This window comes from Pseudorca crassidens, chromosome 7, assembly GCF_039906515.1.
Source record: "Pseudorca crassidens isolate mPseCra1 chromosome 7, mPseCra1.hap1, whole genome shotgun sequence".
Lineage (NCBI taxonomy): Eukaryota > Metazoa > Chordata > Mammalia > Artiodactyla > Delphinidae > Pseudorca > Pseudorca crassidens.
In genome coordinates this window covers 22,081,593-22,100,634 of record NC_090302.1, presented here as the reverse complement: position 1 = coordinate 22,100,634, position 19,042 = coordinate 22,081,593, and the positions used below count along the sequence as shown (strand labels likewise).

Genomic DNA, 19,042 nt, shown 5'->3' with positions numbered 1-19,042 from the left:
TCCCAGACCGGGGCACAAACCCGCGTCCCCTGCATCGGCAGGTGGACTTTCAACCACTGCGCCACCAGGGAAGCCCCATACTATATTTTTAACTTTATTTTGTTCCATTTTCTTAAAAGAATTTATTATTTCTTAAAGTTTATTTGCTTGTTTATTGTCTGTCATCCTCCACCAGCTCCTTGAGATTAAGAACCTTGTCTACCTTGCTCACCACTATGTCCTCAGAGCCTACAACACTGTCTAGTTCATAGTAAAGACTCAAGAAATATTTACTGAGTGAATGATAGAAACAACTTTTTTTGAGGTAAAGTTCTTCATGTTGCTATAGAGTCCCATGCAATATTTTGGACATAATATACTAAAAAAATGTTTATCTGAAATTCAGATTTAACTGAGCGACTTGCATCTTTTCTGGCAGCCGTACCCCCAGAACACATTTGAGAATACGTGGATACATTTTTGATTGTCACGACTGAGGTGGTGGTACTATTGGCATCTAGTGTGTAGAGGCCAGAGATGCTGTTAAACATCGTACAATGCATAGGACAGTCCCTACAAGGAAAAGAATTATCCAGGCCAAATGTCAATAGTGCGGAGGCTAAGAAACCCGGAACTAGATGGCCATGAACTTTAAGGCAGAGAGCGCCTAGAATCTCTAAGTTAAACTTCCTTTTGGAAAGGGAGAATGGAGTTAGTGAGACGGAGTCGGGGCTGAGACCCAGCTTTAAAACCCTGGGCACACATCTTGAGGCTGATAACCAGAGGGCAAGAGGGCCAGACTACCAACCAATGGCAACAAACGAAGTCATGATGCCTAAAAGACTGCCTGGGAAGGGCACTGTGGACAGTAAAGCACTCTGCATACACTGGTTAAGTGCACCTCAGACACAGAGACATCCTTTTGGTCCGTCCACCTGAGGACAAATCCTCTGGCCGCTGGGACTAGGAACGCGTTCACAGACATAGCGGAAGCAGCCGGGCGGCTGAGGCGTCCTGCTGCTCCCCTAGCAACGGTCGTGACGGAAGTGGCTGAAGTAGCCGCGCCCGGTGCGCCTGCGCGGAGGCGCCGCGTGCTGACGTGGATCTGGGTCCAGCAGTCCACCCGGGTGCGCGGTGGAGTGCCGGGGTGCGGCTGGGCTAGGGGAGCCGTGGCCCAGCCGGCATGGCGACGCCGATCGCTCCGCGCCGGGTAGCCGGCGCTACCGGCCGGGGCTGGTTGGTGCTGCTGCCGCCCCTGCTGCTGGCGGTGCTGCTGCCGCGGCCCGCGGCGGCCCTGGTGGAAGGGCTCTACTGCGGCACGCGGGACTGCTACGAGGTGCTGGGGGTGAGCCGCACGGCGGGCAAGGCGGAGATCGCGCGGGCCTACCGCCAGCAGGCTCGGCGCTACCACCCCGACCGCTACCGGCCAGAGCCCGGCGACGAGGGGCCCGGACGGACGCCGCAGAGCGCTGAGGAGGCCTTCCTGCTGGTGGCCACCGCCTACGAGACTCTTAAGGTAAGCCTGGGGGCGCGGATGGGCTGCGAGGACCCGCTGGCGAAGCGAGCGGCGTGGCCCCTTCGGCCCCTGGCCCGTGGAGCGAGCCTCCCTGTGACTCCGGCGCCGGGCGCGACCACCGCCACCACCCTTAGGATGCTCGCGCTTGCCCACGTGAGAGAGCGCATACGGCCCACTGACAAAGATGGGAACCCCCTCGGTCTTGGAGGGCAGTCAGCCCCCTCCTTTCTGTTACAGTCTTTTTTATGCAAAGCTTTGGGCTTCTTACGACTTAGTGAAAATGTTTTAATAATGTGCAGCTCACTCTCGGAAAGCAGGGTGATTATTATTACCAAGATCTGTGATAGAACACAGGAAAGGGCTCCAGTGACAGTGAGATCGCCCGAATTTGAGTCGACAGAAACTTGGTTTCTGGGGATGGTATTAATTGTGACATTTAGCTTGGGTTTAAGGATGTAGAAAAATACTAAGAAGAACAACGTATGTTTGACTCCGGCTCTGAACACCCCTGTATGACCTTGGATAGTGACTTAATAGGTCAGAGTACCTGTTTCTTCATAGGCACAATTAAGGCCATGATGCCTGCTCCACGGGTTGTTATGAGGTTAAATGATGAATGAGAAACCCCCTATACAGGACCTGCAAATAGGTGCTTAATGACTTGGGTTTCAAGACTGAGAATTTCTAGTAGGAAATATTTTGTGAGTATATGTGTAGTCGTTTGCCAAAGGTTTTATTGAGTCTTGTGGGGATGGGGAGATTTAGCCTGATCCTGTTTTCTTTTACTGCTGGGAAAAGCAAACCATAAGAAATCACTAAGTACAAAACATATTTGGTGGAAGTGTTACTGCTTCAAGGGCCCCATCATGCTAATGCAACAGCAGTTGCAGTTGTAGGGTACTTTTTTCTAGCTTTTTTTTTCTTTTCTTTTTGAGGCAGAGTTTTCCATGTTGCTGTATCGTCTGCTTTTAGTGACTACTTTGAGTGGGTATGCTATAATTTAACCATGCATTATTTTTCCAGGTTAGATTTCCAGAGCTGAAAATACTGAGTCAAGGAGTTAATGGCTTACTTTCCAGAGCAGTTTGGATAATATGGAGTCATAAAATTCACTAAATTCTCACCAGCATTGGTGAGATTGTAATTTTTATTGGCAGTTAACTGAGGAATGGGGGTTTTGGGAAAGTGCTGAGGCCAGAGGGCTTGGTTGCCTATTATTTGGGATAGAGAGTGATTGAGCAAAGACTTCAGAAAGATGGGAAAGAACTTCATTCAAGGCAGCCCAGCATGTGAAGCTCCAGTCTGCTTTTCTGCCGTGAGGAAAGATAGTGGTCCAGACGGGCATCCAGAAGGCCTGCCACTGGTCCTCCAAAGCCCTCGTGGCACAAGAGGGAGCACTGGGCAGGTGGAGAACTTCCAGAAGAGAGGCAGCAGAAACAGTGGCGACTGTTCCCTTCTGCTGGGGTTGGAGATGGGGAGATTTGGCATGAAAATGGTGAGCATGATAGTAAGAAGTTTGAAAAAAAAGTGCCAAGAAATGGAGACTATAGAAAATCTGGCTGGGAGGAATCCCAGGACTCTAAATATTCTTGCCATTTTCTCGAAGAGACAAATTCAGAGGCTGAACTGGCTGTAATGGTTGCCTCTGAATGCTGCTACGAGTTTAGCACTGATTTGTCAGCTAATAAAAAGCTCAATAAAACAATGTGTCCACTCAAGAACAAGGAACTTTGAGGCAGTTAAAAACTAGTATGTCTGGAGAAAGTAACACTAACTCTTGATTGGGACAGGTCTCCGGTAGCTGCACATGCCTCCAAACAGGAAACTAGAATTGTAGTTGCACTGATGGAGGGTGGGAGAGAGTGTTCTATAGCTTCCCCAACCCCACTCGTTATTACTGCAGGAGAACGGAAATTATCTGTGAGAGAAAAGGGGTGTCTGGGCTTGGTTTGGACCCATGGAAATCAGACTTAGTTGGGCTCTATGAAAACTCCCATGTTAAATTTATAGAGATAGATAGGGGTTCCACTTCCAAGTGGAACACCTTCAGAAACTTTTTAAAAAACTTCATTGAAGATGCTCTCTCCTGGAATAAGGAAGAGGACTTTGACTTGGCATGTGTGGAAGAAGTTATTAAAGACAAACAGGGTGGTCTGATTTTATTGCTGTCATAATGGAGAATTGTGAGAAGGTTGCCGGAAGATATCATTTCTGGGTAATGCAGAGATCTGATAAACTGGGGTCATCCCCTTGAGGCAACAGGGATGCAACCACTGTTTTGCTTGGATTATATCCACAGACTGGAAAGAGGGCCTGTGAGGGATAAGAGGTCCACCTGGCCTTTACTACGAGCAGGTCAGATAGAATAGTGGGAGAAGCTGATAAGTTCCAGTGGCTCTGGAATGAAGACGAGCCGCAGAAGCCTACCTGAAATTCCATATATCATCTCATGGGGGCAGCAACAGCAGACCTGGGACCGCATTTCATTTCTATTTGCTCTTTTTGTTATACACTATATATTTCTCCATAAAGAATAGCAATAAACCCTGTGAGAGCTGAAAAGGAGGGAGGGCCTTGGGAAGACTGTGTCCTCCTTCACAGCCATGTTCAGTTATTGCTGGCATATGAAGGGAAAAGTTGATTCTATATTTGCTTTGTAGAATGCCCAGGTAGATTCCATCTCTGGAACAGTGTATCTAACAGAAATTGTTTCTTTTGTGAAATCTGAAATAAATTAGTTGTAAATTCACTGGAGCCAGGAGGAGCCTTTTTTCTCTCCCCATAATTTTTTGATAACCTTCTTAATTTCTTATTCTTGGTCTGTTCAAGTCTCTTAGCATTTTTAACATGTATAATATAAAAAGCTATATTATATCCTCATTATAATCTTACAATGGTGTTCCATCAAAACTTATAACAACCAAGCATCTCTGAATAACCAAAATGAGAATTATATTTGTGTAAGATATAGTGGATTTATGACTCTGAAGTTGTCTTGGTTAAATAAATGCCTCTTTGAGAGAGAGTTTTTTTAGATGGAAATTGTTAAAAAATAAGGATACTGACATGATTTAAATGCAGTTGGTCAGACAAGGAGATATTATCACAGTTGGTCACTGTTTTCATAGCAACAGAGATTCTACCTGTGAATAGAGAGATTGAGAAAAACCAGAAAAAGAAGGACGGGTAATAATGGAAGGCAAAGGGACCTGTCAGATGCTTTTACCAAGTCATGCTTAGTTCATGTTCTCAAATAACTTAAAACCTCTAGATCTCAGCAGGACTTGAAACCATTATGATTTCACACACTGCTTTATATTTGTTTCATAATATGAGTTAAGCCGGTGAAATAACTATTTAGTGTATTTGACTACTGGGGATTCAGGGACACATGGACTTTGGAAGTTAAGTAAACAGACTCTCACTCGCTGTGTCAACATTGGATCTTTTTATGTGGATATAGCACTTATCACACTGCACTGTAAATCCTGAGTAGCCCTTCTCCCCTCTCCACTAAACTTCATTTTTGCATGTATATCCATGGCACCTAGCACAGTGTCTGGCACATAGATAATGAATGCTTGTAAAATAAAAACTCCTATCTGGAGATAGATTCAGATAGGATGGAAATCGAAAGTGGATTTCTGGCGTTTTGACATTGTTATGTGAAGCCTACTTTGGCATTTTACCCGAAATTAATTGTAGTCTTAAAGAGTGGTACAGATAAAGTAGATTGGATGGGTATGAATGAAAAATTCCTGCATGAGAGAAAAATTATACTTCTGTTTTTAAGGAGAAATTATTTTCTCAGGGTTTTAGAGAACATTAATTATTTTTGATATAGATACAAACTGGATGAATTAGATAAAATGAGAAGGATGGCATAGAAATCAGCAGATGAGGGAACAGGTGGTAAGGACGCACTTAGAAAAACTGCAATTGGTAGAAAATGGTAGAGTTTGAGAGCATTTTGCAAGATCGTGAGAGAAGAACATAGAAAAGGTCTTGGAGGTATTACTGGCGTGCAGGTTATCTGATAAATTGAAGGGATGTGTAGAGAGAGCCTTGTGCTCCTCCAGCCTTGTCTTGGCAGGAAAGTCACAGGAACACGTCAGTTTCTTTTTGCCAGTCTGGTTGATGTGGCAGGGCTTTAGCACTTAAGAATGATTTGACAAAAAGGGGAGTATGAACTTCCTGCCCTGTTAGGGTTACTGTTTATTGTTCTCCCTTTGTATATTCGCTTAACCCTTTCTCTCGCTGGTACTGACATAGATGCTGGGGGAGGAGACCATAACAATGAAAAAGGCACAGTTCCTGCCTTTAAGCTTTTAATATAAGAAGGATACAGATACTTATTGTTTGGTTATTATTTATCTAAGTTATATAATAAAAACGTGTAGCTTATATTGCAGCACTGAGAGAACACAATTATTTCTTCTCAGGGGATTGGAGAAGAATGCACTCTTTGATCTGGATCTAGAACAGTCCCCAAGGTTGACTGTGGAGGGACATTTCTGGTAGAGACAAGTCTTGATCCACGAAAACGTGGAGTCATGAGTGTACAAGGCTGGTTCCAGGAATGAGATGTAGGATCACTTCTATTATGCTTTTCCCAGGGACTCTTCGTTCTGGAGGAAAAAAATTAACTGCACTTATCGGTATTACTATTTTTCTTTTCCAGCATCGATCCAGATTTTAGTCAGTCCTTCATAATAATTGGGTATTCATAAAACTAATAGAAATGATGTAAATTTCTATCACAGTTGTGAGGCTGATACACAGGCAAGTCAAGTCAGCTTGATGGCAGATAATTTTCATTTCACGTGCCAACTGTAATTGGTCTCGACACCATGTAACACTTGTAAATTTGGGGGCCTTGTCTGGGTTTAGTGGAAAAGATGACATGTTAAACTGTCCTCCCATGGGCCCAGAAGAAGGGTGTGGTACCTTATGTGCCACATTTGCTATTTCTGCTGTGAACCCATAAGTGTTTTTCATTTTTTACTCATCCCTTAAAATTTCACCTGTTCTTCCCTACTTATGGCCAAGGTTGATCATACACCAGATGTGTTTAAATCTAGTGCTGTGACTACCTGACACATGATGGTATCAACAACCCATCAGAGCTTTTTTGAGTAACACAAAAACTACTGAGTTGATATAATTCTAGCCAGAAACTAAGCACTTGATGTTTTAATTTTGCTTGTGCAAATTTATCATGGGTAAACAGAATATACTGAGATAGTCACAGCACAAAGACCCTTACTGTATTTTTAGAGACTGTAGGGGATCTACTGTTTCTAGGTTAGAAGCCTGTCAGGTGCATGGTAGGGAGAATGTTTCAGGAGACTGCAAATAGTTTGGGATCGACCCTTTAAGCTGTGTTCAGGCATGTGAACCTGATGTATTGAAGAGTTACCAGAGGTTTTAAAGTGCATAAGTAACACAATCTGATGTTTGTTTCAGAAAGAAAGTTCTGGGAACAACATGGAAGATGGGTTGGGGAAGGCAGGAAGGTATTCTTGGCTGAACTCATTTTATTTCCGTCTTAGTCTTCTGGAATCTCATCATTCCTCTTTGGTAACTTAAGAATCTCTTATTTGGTTCATTTCTCATTCCTTAATTTTGCTTCTTTTAAAGCTACAGTCACATTTTTCTTCTTTCCTCGTTGTTGGCTATCCTTACTTCCTCGTCCCCCTTTCATTTAAACTGTCATAGACTGACATGTGCATCAGCACACGTTCTGGAGCTGTTCTTCCTAAGATGAATAGTGATGCTCTAAGCATCAGATCAGAGGGCTGCTCTTCCTTTTGGAACTATTTGTGGCATTTGATGTTGACCACGTAGTTCTTTAAGCTGTTCTCCCTTGACTCCCTTCATGTAATTCTCTCCCCTTTCTCCAAGCTTTCTAGCCATTTCTTTTAGTCTGTATTTTTTTTTCTCTGCCTTCACCGTAAACATTGCATTTCCTTAGAGTCCTGTCCTTTGGGGACTCTTCTTTTTATTTTCTAAGCTCGTCCTGATGAAACTCAACTACATCCTTGACAACCCTGAAATCCGTGTATTCTCTAGGTTCATATTTTTCAATTGTCTCTCATTTGTAGCACAGGTACCCAAAATTACACATGAAACTAATCCTGTTTTCTTTGTTAAAGCATAAATTTTAAAAGAGGTTGACTCTTGTACAAATACAAAATAAACACGTGTCAAAGATTTTATTTAACTCATTAATTAATGAGGGAACCAGTAAGATACTAAAACTGGTTCAAAAGAGAAAAAGTGCCACACAGCTTACAGTCAAGACAAGGAGTGCTGAAATGCCTGTAATACTGGCCAATATGACAAGGCAGTTATCAGTTGCCTTAATTCCACTGGTCACAATTTGTCTTTTTGTGAATAAGAATTATTTGCATTACTTCCAGGTTTCCACAAGTTACTTCTTTCTCTACAAAGTTAAAATAGACTTTTCAAAGACAAATAAAGGCACACCCCTCCTACAGGAAAAGATAATCCTTGGAGGCTCCAGACACTGAAAAGCTATCCAGTAATTTTCTTTCCTCCCCATTTCAAAATCTTCCACAATTTTCCCCTGCATCTTCTCCACACTTGCTGTCCTCTTCCTTTATTCTTAGAATAACATGGTTCACACAGTGACTATAATTAGAAACATCAGTATCATGCTTAACATGATTGATTCCTGTACCCCTTTAATCACTAAGTCCTATTTGTTCTACTTCTTGGTCTCTAAAATCTGTTTCTCCCTCATTCCTTTCTTTACAATACTGTCAGAGTTATCGTCCAAAAATATATACTTCTACTCAATGTTATTTATTTTTCTCATACTTGAAAACATGTTATGTTTGAATAGCACAGACAGTAACACCCTAACACTTTAGCATGGCATATAAGATCCCCTGTGGTTCTTATCCAAACCTGTCTTCCTGGCCACATTTACTACTCCTTTCTTCCCTAAACTTCCCCAGTGCTTAAGCTTCACTGAATCTGTTCTCTACACTGATGCTTCTGTACCTTAACACTTGCTGTTCCCCTTGCCTGGAACAAATTTTACCACATCTTACGTGCTTTTCAGGATCTAGCACTCATTTCACGTCTTCTGTGAATCCCATTACCAGTGTTCTCAGGCACAGTTAGTCCTTAGTACATTGAATTGTGCTCTTCTTGCTTGCTAGATTCTTCTTGTAGATGGGAGAGTTATTGAGGCCAGGTCCTTAATTTATTTGTTTTTTTATCCTCCTTTGTGCTCAGCACATGGCTTAAGGCCCTGCATAACTATTTTCTGAACTGAAAATAACTAAGGCTTTTTAAAGCTCAGGTAACCACGTAGATGGCGATACCGTTAACTGAGACACAGGAGCAGATTTGGGTTTTGAGCATGTTGAATTTGAGATATTTATGTTACATTTAGGAAATGTTCAGGAGGTATCTGAAAATAGTAGGAGCAGGGAAAACAGATCTGAGTGTCACTTGTATATGATATATAGGTGATACTGCAAATGATGGAAGTTGCTATAACCACATATAGACTGAGAAGAGAAGACGTAGAAGATAGTTGCACGAGTGGCTGGTGGGTAGGGAACAGGAAGAGAAATGAAAACTCAGAGCAGTTAACTTTCTTCCTCTTTAGTAGGGTGTAATGGCCTGGAAAAAAATTTAGGGGAACAGATGTTATTTTTTTAAAGGATCATTTGTATGTGTATTTCTCTTAAAAACAGGATTACTATATATATTTAAGAATGAACAAACGATTACTATATTTTCATATATTATTGATTCTTGGCCTTTGCCATCCTAAATGGTTTCTATTATTTGTATAATCGAAGATTTTTAATGTGAACCTGGCTGCAATATCTAATTATTGCAATTTATGTTTATTGAAACCAAACAATTCATTATTTCTTTCAAGGACAAGAACATAATATATTTTTGCCTCTGGGGAGGGGGGAATGATCATTTTCATAAGAGAAGGAAGGGTTCAGTGCTTTCTTTGCTTGTGGGTTTCCTCTTGTTCACTTTTGATCTAGATATTGGTGGTTATGTTCCAGTCCTCCTGCATATGCCCAAGAGGATTGGGAGTGGAGTGGACACCAGCAGAAGCACCATTTTTTCCTGTAGAGATTAGAAACAAGGAGCTTATTGCCCTGCTTGTCAAGGCTCAGGACAGAGAGGAGGAAGAAACAAGTATAAAGGTTTTGGTTTTGGAAAGAAGTTGGAATCTCCAGACCCTGGGACCTTAAGATCCACAAAATTGCTGAAAGAAAAAGTACTACCTTATTGAAAGGTAAGATATTACACTGTTTTAAGGTTTAAGCTATTTTAGCCACATTAGCGTATCTTCATAAGCTATGAAATCAAGCAGTCATTTCTGCCAAGCCCAAGTTTTTGTGGCCTAATCACCCGTCTCGCCTTCCTTGTGAGATGGAGACCTGTGTGGCTGGAGAGATGTCTAGAGTAAGGGAGAGCCTTTACAAAATTTCATTCAGTTTTGAAATGATATTTATTGAATGCCAGGCACTGTGCTAGGCCTTGGATATACAGAGATTAAGGAATCACCCTACCTGCCGTCTAGAAGTTCTCATTCAAGGAAAAGAAAAAAACTGATGATTACAATGTGATAAGTGCTATAATAAATAGGTAATAAGTGTAATAAGAGTGGTCTAAATCTGTCTACTAATGTTTATGTTCTAAAGGATTAATAGGAGCGCATGAGGTTGGAAGAAAGGCACGGGCATTTGAGTTAAAGTGAATTATCTGTTCAGTCATAGATATAAAAGAGCATGCTGTACTTGAAGAACACACCAAATTCCAGAAATTGCTATCTGAATGTTTGCTATGGGCAAAAGAAGGGAGAGTGATAAGATGTTTCTTAAGTAGGTAAGTTTGGGTCAGTTATGGAGGCCTTGTTGCATGACAAGGAAAATTGAACTTGCCTTACTAGACACTGGGAAGCATTGGACAGAACAAACAAAAAAACTGTGAGGCTACTTTAGTCCCAAGATGGGTAGGAAAAATATATATATATGGTATTAAAAATAAAAATATGTAAGAATGTACGTGAAACTCTCTAATTGGGTCCCAGTCTGTCTTTTCTTTTTTGCTAATATTCCTGGTATCCTGTGTTCATATTAGGTTGATTCTAAACTTAGTAGGCTACTGAAGAGTAGGACTTTGACTTAGTTTGTTGAGAATCCCTAACTCTTCAATTTGTGCCAAACTTGAACAACCTTGTAAAGTGTATTATGCATGCCTCAGCCTAAAATCCATTTTCTTCATTCTGGAGAGAAAGCTTTAAACACATTAAAGAAAGAAGACTGTGGCTGAATAAACGCTGTAACAAGGAGATCGCAGACCTTCTTGTCTCTAATCATGACCAAAACAGGGTCATGAAATTATGGTGGCCCCAAGGAAAAGAAAACCATTCTAAGAGAAGTCAGACTTGACCCTGAAACCTTTTACAGGGATGAGGTAGTTTGAGGACTCATTATAGAGGGCCCTGAATAGACCCTACAGGCTCTGGTTACAGTAGAGAGGCTAGACATAAGGTATAAATTTTGGAGTTGCTGGTACTGGAGCATTAGCTGACCATCCTGTTAAATGAAGCTCTGTCACAAATCTAGGGACCAGTGAGAAGATGGTGACTCTGGGGGAAGATATGGGTGAAAAGCTTGAAGAAGGATATCTGCATTCTGTGGACTGTGACCTTCACTAAGATAAGAGAACAAACGAGAGAACAGCCACTAGACGAATGACGTTCACAGAGCAGATTTCAGTGACACTCACAGATCTTGCTGTATACTTCAACCAGGAGGAGTACAGACAGTCAGAATGGGCAATGGACTGTGCAGAGATAGTGATGCTGGAGGACTGTAGGAATCTCATCTCAGGGGGGCAGTTAGTTTCAAAACTACTTGTAATCTAGTTGGAGCAAGGAGAAGAATCGTGTTTGAAGAAATACATTTCAAAAAGCATCTGCCAAGATTGGGAGGCTGAGTATAAAAGGCAACGAATTCAGGCCAGAAGCAGAGCGTATCTATAAAATTAGCCAAAAGGGCAAAAAAATGGAGGGAGAATGGAAAAATTCTCAAAGGATGTCTTGAAGTACTCAGAATGAAATACATCAAGGGACATAGGCTTTAGTCTTCAGAGCTATCTGTATGACCTGTAACGTTTTACCCTCTTTCGGTTAGAAACTCTAGAATATGATGATGGCTTACAGGAGGAATGGACTGACAGTTGAGGCGTGTGGCACGCAGCTGGCGGGATCTCAGTTCCCCCACCAGGGATTGAACCCAGGCCACGGCAGTGAAAGCCTGGAATCCTAACCAGTAGGCCACCAGGGAACTCCCGAGAAAATCTTTTCTAATGGAAGAGAACATACAAGGAGTGAATTTGAAAATAATATCAGCCTGAGCTCAGCTTTCCTTATATAATAGATGATTCGCATATTGGCCCTCCATACAGTGCCATGGAATAGACTTTAAATATATTTACATCTAATTATACTAGATACTACTTCACCTAGCTTCAAATTCTAGTCAGAGGTAAAAAATATTTTGAATGTAATGAGCGTAAGAACTGTTACTGAGGGCTTCCCTGGTGGCGCAGTGGTTAAGAATCCGCCTGCCAATGCAGGGGACACGGGTTCGAGCCCTGGTCCGGGAATATCCCACATGCCGCGGAGCAACTAAGCCTGTGCTCCACAACTACTGAGCCTGTGAGCCACAACTACCGAAGCCTGCATGCCACAACTACTGAAGCCCGTGCACCGAGAGCCCATGCTCTGCAACAAGAGAAGCCACCGCGATGAGAAGCCTGCGCACTGCAACGAAGAGTAGCCCCCGCTCGCCATAACTAGAGAAAGCCTGCGCGCAGCAACAAAGACCCAACGGAGCCAAACATAAAATTAAAATAAATTAAAAATAAATAAATTTATTTTTTAAAAAAAAGGAACTGTTACTGAGAATATGCTCATTCAAATTCAGAATTCTTAATAGAAAATATATAATGATATTAATGGGTACAGGAAAGATTTATCGTTAGCAAACTTCTTATTTTAAATCTAAGAAACAGCATATTGGAGGACTCAGGAGGAGGCCCTGAACAGACCCCAGCGCCTCTGTGGTGACAAAGCACTAAGTGCAGATTTTGAAATGTTGAGCTAATAATCTGCAACTTTATGTATGTTGAATAATTAATTTATCATAGAAAGAAATCATCTAGGTTAAAGAAAGATTTTTTTTCATAATGGTTTATGTTGTATTCACTTATACAGAGTAAAGAATTTGCTGTAGTTTTAGTCTTTAACACTTTTTTGGAAACAAGACAAGCTGAAAAATAGGTTTCCTGTGGGCTTAAAAAAAAAAAAGCAAATCATAACCTAGTTTGGTAGCTTTTCAACCTATGTGTCTCAGTAAAAGATTGGCGTTTATACCTTTTAGAAACTGGTTAAAATTAGAGAAGGTTTTAAGAAATGCTTTATTTGTGACCATTTGAGCAGCATTTCAGACTGCTATAATTTTTTCAACATGTTTGCATGACTAAGAAAGAGCGATATATTACCTTATTTATGAACTGGGCTGTGAAAATGTGTTATAATAGTGAATACTCCATATTTTTAACCTGTTTTTGTATACTGTATGTCATCTGATGTACAAAATAACCCTGTAAAATTAGTAGGGCAGCTATTAATATCTCTAAGTTACAAGTGAAGAAGAGTGAGGCTCAGAGAGGCTAAAATTTTTGCCTGATATCACAAAGCTAGACTTTGACCATTATACTGCATCGATGTCTCAATGTTTCCTTGGGATGAGCATAATTCAATTTTGAGGGCATAGACTGGTTTTGTCTACTTTTTTGTTGTTTTAATCATTGCTTTCAAAAGAAAACCTTCTATACAAGGTTGGGAAATGATTGTGAATATATACAACAGAGATAAACATTCTTTTTTTTCTATCAACAGTTACTGAGAGTAGGTGTCAACACGCTTTTAAATTATAAGAACACGGCGACATCCTTATTAGCACCACAGCACTGGCTAAAAAGGCATGGTTCATTGCTACTGAAGTGTTTTTGTTTTTTCCAGGAGGACTAATACTCCTCAAGAATTTGAGGAAATTTTTTTATTATGCTTTATACCTAGTATTAAAGTTCTGGAAACAAATTTGTGTGTCCCTTTGAGGAATTATGGGAAATTTTTTGATTTTAACAGTTTGTTCTTTTATTCAGATTGATTACATAATTACAAAATTCTAGATTTGACTTTAACAGATTATTAACTAAGACCATTTTATGAGCTGTCCTATGAAACTGGATATCTTGTTATTTTACAGGATGAAGAAACTCGAAAAGATTATGATTACATGCTGGATCACCCAGAAGAGTACTACAGCCATTACTACCACTACTACAGCAGGCGCTTAGCCCCTAAAGTGGATGTGAGAGTTGTGATCTTGGTCAGTGTGTGTGCTATTTCAGTGTTTCAGGTGTGTATTGACGGATGTGTGTATCTACGTGCATGTGCAGGAGTGCACATTGGCTAGTGCTAGTCGTTAAAACTGAACTAGAAGTACCTTTTTGTAGAATTTTACTTCCAGGTGAGATTAATTTTTTACATTAGAAAAATATTTATTTAACCAATTGATAACATTGGAATCTTTGTTGGCAGGCAATCTAAGAAATCATGAATGTCATTATATAACTGTCAAAACCAAACAAACAAACAAGTCAGATCTTTTTCTCTTTTACCCCCTCTAGAGTATTTTCCATATAACAGCCAGAGTGAATGCCAACTAGACCATATCATTTACAGGTGACCCTTGAACAACATGGGTTGGAACTGCAGTGGTCCACTTACACACGGATTCTTTTCACTAACTGCAGTGCCGACCCGCAGCAGTGCACCTTCTGAGGTTGGCTGAATCGGAGGATAGGGAGGAGCCGTGCATACAGACGGCCAACCATATGCTGCACTCAGACTCTGCACGGGGTGGTGCCCCCCCCCCCGCATTGTTCGAGGACCAAACTACCTTCATAGGACTTTTCAATGATTTCCCATTAAACTTGGGGAAAATTCCAAACTCCTTAATATGGCCTAACAAGTCCTGGCACCTACCTGCCAAATGCCAGGAGTGTAGAGCTTGCCATCATTGTAACAAACAAAAATGTCTCACACATTTCCACATGACGGCTAAGGGCACTCCTGCTCAGTATGAGAACCACTGAAATAGACTAAAAGTGCTACAGTAACTTTTTATGTTGTTTTAAAATATCACAGAAATACAAGTTTAGCCTGAAATGAGTTTTCCCTACTATTATTCCTCAACTAACCACACCTATCATATCCTCCTTTAGAAGAAAAAAGAAAGCCAAGTGACTAGAATGAAGCAATTTGCTAGTTTCAGAATTACTTCTCCAGTTTAATTCCCAGAAATGAAATTCAATCGATATGACAAAAGAATTCCTATTGAAAACTAAAGCTGTATATATATATATACTTTTTTTTTTTTTTTTTTCCCGTACACGGGCCTCTCACCGCTGTGGCCTCTCCTGCTGCGGAGCACAGGCTCCGGACGCGCAGGCTCAGCGGCCATGGCTCATGGGCCCAGCCACTCCGCGGCATGTGGTATTCCACCCGGACCGGGGCACGAACCCGTGCTCCCCGCATCGGCAGCGGACTCTCAACCACTGCACCACCAGGGAAGCCCTAAAGCTGTATATTTTAAACGTATCAGCTTTTGTAGTGTTGCCTTTTCAACAGGGAGAGGAAGGGCAACTTTACTTTTCTGTTTTAGATAATGTAATACCCTAATCACTTTTTTTTTTGCTATTCCTAATAGATTGCTACTATAATATTTCAGGATATTATTGGTACAACTGCTGTATTTATTCAGTAAAATAGCTGAAATGTGTGGCGATACTATATGAGGAGTAGGACTTTTTCTGATAATAAAACCCTTTGTGGTTGAATATATTTATGAAGTGACTTAATGTCTTCCTGTCCAAATAAGTAAAGAGTTCAAACATATTTGAATCTTTCAGTTCAGAATGTGACGAGCGTTACTGTGGTATGTGCAGATGGTTTAGAGTTGCCCGAGTCTATACCCAGGGATTGTTTGAAAGAAACTCCTCACCAGCTAGTTTTGCCATTCGATTCTTCCTCCAGTAAGTAGACTGCAATCTTAAAAAAAAATAGAAGAAGAGGGATTTCTTAATTGTGATCTAGGGAAGAGTCAAATGGTAAAGATGTGAAATCAACAGGTGTGATGTGATTCCAACGATCCATCCTCTGATCCTGGGTGTCTCCTGTAGAGAATCGGTGGCTTTTTGGCTCAGCTCAGGGCTTATCTGACTTATCAGGGCTGGAGATCCCGTGTCCACATGGGCATTATTCAACTGTATCTTCAACTTACAGAGTAAGATTTTTGAGGTCCCTGTTTTTAATCAGAATAGGTTTTGGCGGCCGGCGGGGGGGTTGTGTTCACCAAGGTGAATTTTGTAATAAAAATGACCCAGTTTTCTTTGTTAAATATTCTAGTTTTTCAGCTGGTGGAACAGCTACAACAAGGCAATCAGCTACCTGGCCACGGTGCCCAAGTACCGTATCCAAGCCATGGAGATTGCCAAGCAGCAGGGATTGCTGAGAAAAGCCAAAGAGAAGGGCAGAAACAAAAAGTCCAAAGAGGAAATTCGCGACGAGGAGGAGAACATCATAAAGAACATTATAAAAAGTAAAATAGATATAAAGGGAGGCTATCAGAAACCCCAGTTCCGTGACCTTCTCCTGTTTCAAATTCTCTTAGCTCCCTTTCACCTGTGCTCATATATAGTCTGGTATTGCCGGTGGATCTATAATTTTAACATCAAAGGCAAAGAATATGGGGAAGAAGAAAGACTATATATCATACGTAAATCTATGAAGATGTCAAAGTCTCAGTTTGATAGTCTAGAAGATCATCAGAAAGAAACTTTTCTTAAACGGGAGCTTTGGATAAAGGAGAATTATGAGGTGAGTAATTACTGTAACCTTCCTTACCAACTTAAAACTAGGTATGTGACAAGGGATCACAGAAGTGTGCTCAAATTTCTGAAATCGAAGAGTTAAATATAGAAAGATCTTACTTTTGTTGACTGTATGACTATATTTAGTAGTGGAACAGTGGGTTTTTAACCTATAATTTGTCTTTTTAAAAGATGAACTTCAGGGCTTCCCTGGTGGCACAGTGGTTGAGAGTCCGCCTGCCGATGCAGGGGGCACGCGTTCGTGCCCCGGTCCCGGAAGATCCCACATGCCGCGGAGCGGCTGGGCCCGTGAGCCATGGCCGCTGGGCCTGCGCGTCCGGAGCTTGTGCTCCTCAACGGGAGAGGCCACGGTAGTGAGAGGCCCGCGTACCACACACAAAAAAGATGAACTTCAAATACTTTAATTTACTAATGCTAAAAATTTAAAGTATGGTCTAATTTGTTGTGTTAAACTGTACTATGAATTGCCAGAATGATTTGGCAAGTAGATATATTCAGCCTACTTATAAAGAACATATAAATGGAAGGTAACATGGTAGCTCCTAAATTATTTGATAAGTTTTCACTTTTAAGTACTTGAAGCTGCCCACTATACAGTAAACTCTCTGTCATAGAGTGCTATCCTGGGCTGAATTATCATGGTATTACATGAGGTTATCTTAGTTGTTACTTCCTGAAATTTGGAAGTGAAATAATTTCTTTCTGAAATTTGATATGGCTGTGAAATTGGTTATGAACACTTGTCCATTTAGCTTCAACTGATATACATGAAAGGTTATAGAAATGAAAGAAGTTCTTTGTTCTTAACCTCTGTGGTTTATTTAACCTTCTTTGGGAACTTTAAAAATATTTTGAAAAACCAATAATTATCATTGAAGATAAAATTAGTTGTAAGTTCAATTTGGAGACAAATGTATTTATAAGGTCACTTTGTTCCTTGGTTAGGATCAACAAAACTGAAAGTCATCTGTTAAATTTACAGAGTACCACGTTAGAAAAATAAAGTGTTGACTCTTTAATATTGGACATTAGTCGTAGAGAGGAAATGTTTAAACCCTTTAAACTCAGCTTATATATGATTTCAAGGAGGAAAAGAATGTATTTCCAGGTTACAGAAATCAGTGAAAAAAATTACTAGTTCTTGCACAAGTTATTCTTTTTTATTTAACATTGAACATTAAAGTGCTTAATTGCTTAGTAGTCTTAGGTGCATGGTCTTCAGAAGACAAACCAATACATTCATTGGAAACTTTTACCTAAAGTTATATTTGAAAAATATAGACATTCCATAAAGCTAATGACAAATGTTTCTCTTTGGATTGTCAAGTTAGTTTATGTTATTTATACTTACAGGTCTACAAACAAGAACAAGAAGAGGAACTAAAGAAAAGATTAGCAAATGATCCTAGATGGAAGAGATATAGGAGGTGGATGAAGAATGAAGGGCCTGGACGGTTAATGTTTGTGGATGACTGAAGATTGCTGGAATGCTACTATGCCAAACCTTAATTGTGATACTATTTTCATAACTGAATTATTTTAGAAATGTACTGACTGTTCCTCAGCAGTAACTAAAACTCCTCAAGTATTTGATTAAACAGTATAATGTAGAAATTTAAACTTTCCCTTCAAACTTTATACATAAACCATTTATGATTGTTCAATTTTTATAATCAATTTGTGGATTTTGTGAAAAGATTTGACATGAAGATTTATTAGTTGCCATTTAAAAATTTTATATGTTTGGTTAAAAAATTTGACATGAAAATTTATTAGATACCATTTAAAAATTTTACGTGTTAAGTGTTTATTCTTCAAAAGTGTTTCCTTATTTTGTTATAGTGCTACATTTTTCTGCTTTTGTGGCCTCTATTAGTTTCACAAAACATAAAAATTATAACAGCATTTAATTACATTTTTGAGTGTCTTTCTAGACACAGACTTCTTCAGCAAAACTATTCAACTATCATGTCATCTTTACGACAGTCATTATAGGTTTGATTTATGTTCAAAATATCTCTCTAGGAGAGTCTTCTGCTGGACTGTCTTTATAATATCTCCCCCCAGTCATAATATTCTTACTAAGATCAGAAACTCTCCGGGAGAGTGAATCTACCTTCATGTCCTTGTAGGATGATCTTGATTACAGTCATTATAGGACTATAACTGTATTCTCAAACACTTCTCCAGAAAGAACCTTGTAAGAAGGTCTTTTGTACCACAGTATTGTTTTTACCCCCCTTCAATTAAAAAAAAAAAGCAGAAATAGTGTCACGAAAAGTTCATATATTATGAAGTCCTTGAGTGGTGAAAAATACATTTTATATGAGCATCTTTACATGCATATAAACCAGAAAGAAGGGGTGCATGCCTGTGTGCTGTTCTATCAAACAGTGAAATGTAAATGTTTTATATGTGTGAAAGTGAAAGTAATTCACACATAATTTGACTGAATCAAGTATGATACTGCAGCAAAGTATTGAAACATTCATGGTAGTGAATCAATACTCC

At 40.2% G+C, this 19,042-nt stretch overlaps 1 protein-coding gene across 4 annotated transcripts; it reads left to right on the top strand.

Moving 5' to 3' along the window:
• The first annotated feature begins 1,069 nt into the window (after positions 1 to 1,069).
• DNAJC25 (DnaJ heat shock protein family (Hsp40) member C25) lies at positions 1,070 to 18,326 on the top strand. Of its 4 annotated transcripts, none has more exons than XM_067743666.1 (5): positions 1,070 to 1,495; positions 13,843 to 13,965; positions 16,047 to 16,517; positions 16,703 to 16,881; positions 17,885 to 18,326. In XM_067743666.1, the coding sequence occupies exons 1-5, from the start codon at positions 1,163 to 1,165 to the stop codon at positions 17,913 to 17,915; spliced, it is 1,137 nt and encodes a 378-aa protein (XP_067599767.1). In that variant the 5' UTR covers positions 1,070 to 1,162; the 3' UTR covers positions 17,916 to 18,326. The 4 variants fall into 4 exon arrangements, with proteins under 4 accessions (XP_067599767.1, XP_067599765.1, XP_067599766.1 ...); XM_067743664.1 differs by having other exon boundaries at positions 1,074 to 1,495; positions 13,843 to 13,995; XM_067743665.1 differs by lacking the exon at positions 17,885 to 18,326 and having other exon boundaries at positions 1,074 to 1,495; positions 13,843 to 13,995; positions 16,703 to 16,885.
• Positions 18,327 to 19,042: the final 716 nt, after the last annotated feature.